This window comes from Sarcophilus harrisii, chromosome 3 (genome assembly GCF_902635505.1).
Source record: "Sarcophilus harrisii chromosome 3, mSarHar1.11, whole genome shotgun sequence".
NCBI classification, from domain to species: Eukaryota; Metazoa; Chordata; class Mammalia; order Dasyuromorphia; family Dasyuridae; genus Sarcophilus; species Sarcophilus harrisii.
The window spans coordinates 461,580,074-461,581,923 of NC_045428.1; the positions used below are offsets into that span (position 1 = coordinate 461,580,074).

General features: G+C 36.2%; 1 protein-coding gene across 1 annotated transcript; it reads left to right on the forward strand.

The window, feature by feature from the left end:
* The first annotated feature begins 284 nt into the window (after positions 1-284).
* LOC100917932 (olfactory receptor 8B8-like) lies at positions 285-1,267 on the forward strand. The gene is given in 2 exon segments (XM_003764370.3): positions 285-1,191; positions 1,194-1,267. Coding segments are annotated over 2 exon segments (981 nt in total).
* Positions 1,268-1,850: the final 583 nt, after the last annotated feature.

A 1,850-nucleotide genomic window follows, 5' to 3' on the forward strand; every position in this document is an offset into this window, starting at 1 on the left:
TTTTTCTGATTTTTTTTTTTTTTTTTTTTTGCTTTGGGGTCTGAGAAACTTCAACTGTTAATCTGTAGGGGAAATCAGGAATAGTTTTCTGCATTTGTTGAGCTCATGGAGATTGTTAGTCAATGAAAATCTCTGGATATCTTGGTGATGATAAGAACAGAATCTGCATGACATGGCAGTAATGCTTTCTAGAATTGCATCATTTGGGGAAGAAGGTTTATTGAACTTATTTTGTTTCTAGTATGAGTTTTTTCCCCTCTCCTCATAGATCCCTCAAGAGGAAAATGGCTTTGGAAAATGCCTCTTCAATCACTGAATTCATCCTTGCAGGCTTGACAGATCAACCACAACTCCAGCTACCCCTATTTTTCCTGTTTATGGGGTCTTATGTGATCACTATAATGGGAAACTTGGGATTGATCATTTTAATCAGGATGAATTCTCAGCTTCACACTCCTATGTACTATTTCCTCTTTAACTTATCTTTCATAGATCTCTGTTACTCCTCTGTTTTTACTCCCAAAATGTTGATGAATTTTGTCCTAAAGAAAAACATCATCTCTTATTCAGGATGTATGACTCAGCTCTATTTCTTCTGTTTTTTTGTTATCTCTGAAATCTATGTGTTGACAATAATGGCTTATGATCGTTATGTTGCCATCTGTAATCCATTGCTGTATAATGTCACTATGTCCAATCAGGTCTGTTCCTGGCTAGTAGGTGGGGCATATGCTATGGGGTTTGCTGGTGCCATGGCTCACACTGGATGCATGCTGAGACTGTCCTTCTGTGATGGCAACATCATAAACCATTACATGTGTGATGTGCTCCCCCTTCTCCAGCTCTCTTGCACCAGCACCTATGTCAATGAGCTGGTAGTTTTCATTGTTGTGGGCACTAACGTTATAGTACCTAGTGTCACCATCTTTACATCTTATGCTCTTATTCTGTCCAGTATCCTGAGCATGACCTCCACTGAGGGCAAGTCCAAAGCCTTCAGCACTTGTAGCTCCCACATAATTGCTGTTGCTCTTTTCTTTGGGTCGGCTTCATTTATGTACCTCAAGCCATTTTCATCAGGAGTTGTGGATCAGGGCAAAATATCTTCAATCTTTTACACAAATGTGGGGCCTGTGCTAAACCCTCTCATTTATAGTTTGAGGAATAAAGACGTTCAGGCTGCTATGAAGAAAACTTTGAGAAAAAGAATGTTTTTGAGAACAGAAGCAGTATTTTCATAATTAATAGCAAATATCTCAGGAAGTAATTTATCCAAGTTCTTTTCTCACTGTTCTCTTTTGCCCAACCTTCTACTAATAGGATTTACTTCCTTTGGTTTAAAGGCACAGCAGAAATTGTGCTGGCTTTAGGGTAGGAAGAATACAGTTTCAACTGTGGATATTTTTTTTTTTACTGTGATCTTGGCCAAGTTCTTTAACCTTTGTGAGTTTGAGATTTTCATTGGTTAAAATGGAGTTTTTTAAACTAGGTGACTTCTATTATCCTTTATAGCTATAAATCTATAGATATAAATCCTTTATAGCTATAAGAGAGAACTCTGTGACTCTCTATGAAGATTCATATATCCCAAGAAATCATTCAACAAATTATATCTTAATCTTTCATTCTTTGCTCAGTTTTACTCATCAGTGTAATTCATGAAGGCAATACATGAAAAATTGTTGGGGAAAAATAAAATGTTCACATGATGTTGGTATAATAGTACTGCTTCACCACCACCGCCTCCAAGCAAATCAAGTATAATTAAACTTATAGTTCTTTTTATACTGCAGTTTTCTTTTTTTTCTCTCTTAAAATTTTCATAAAAATGAAATAGCAATACAAAAATA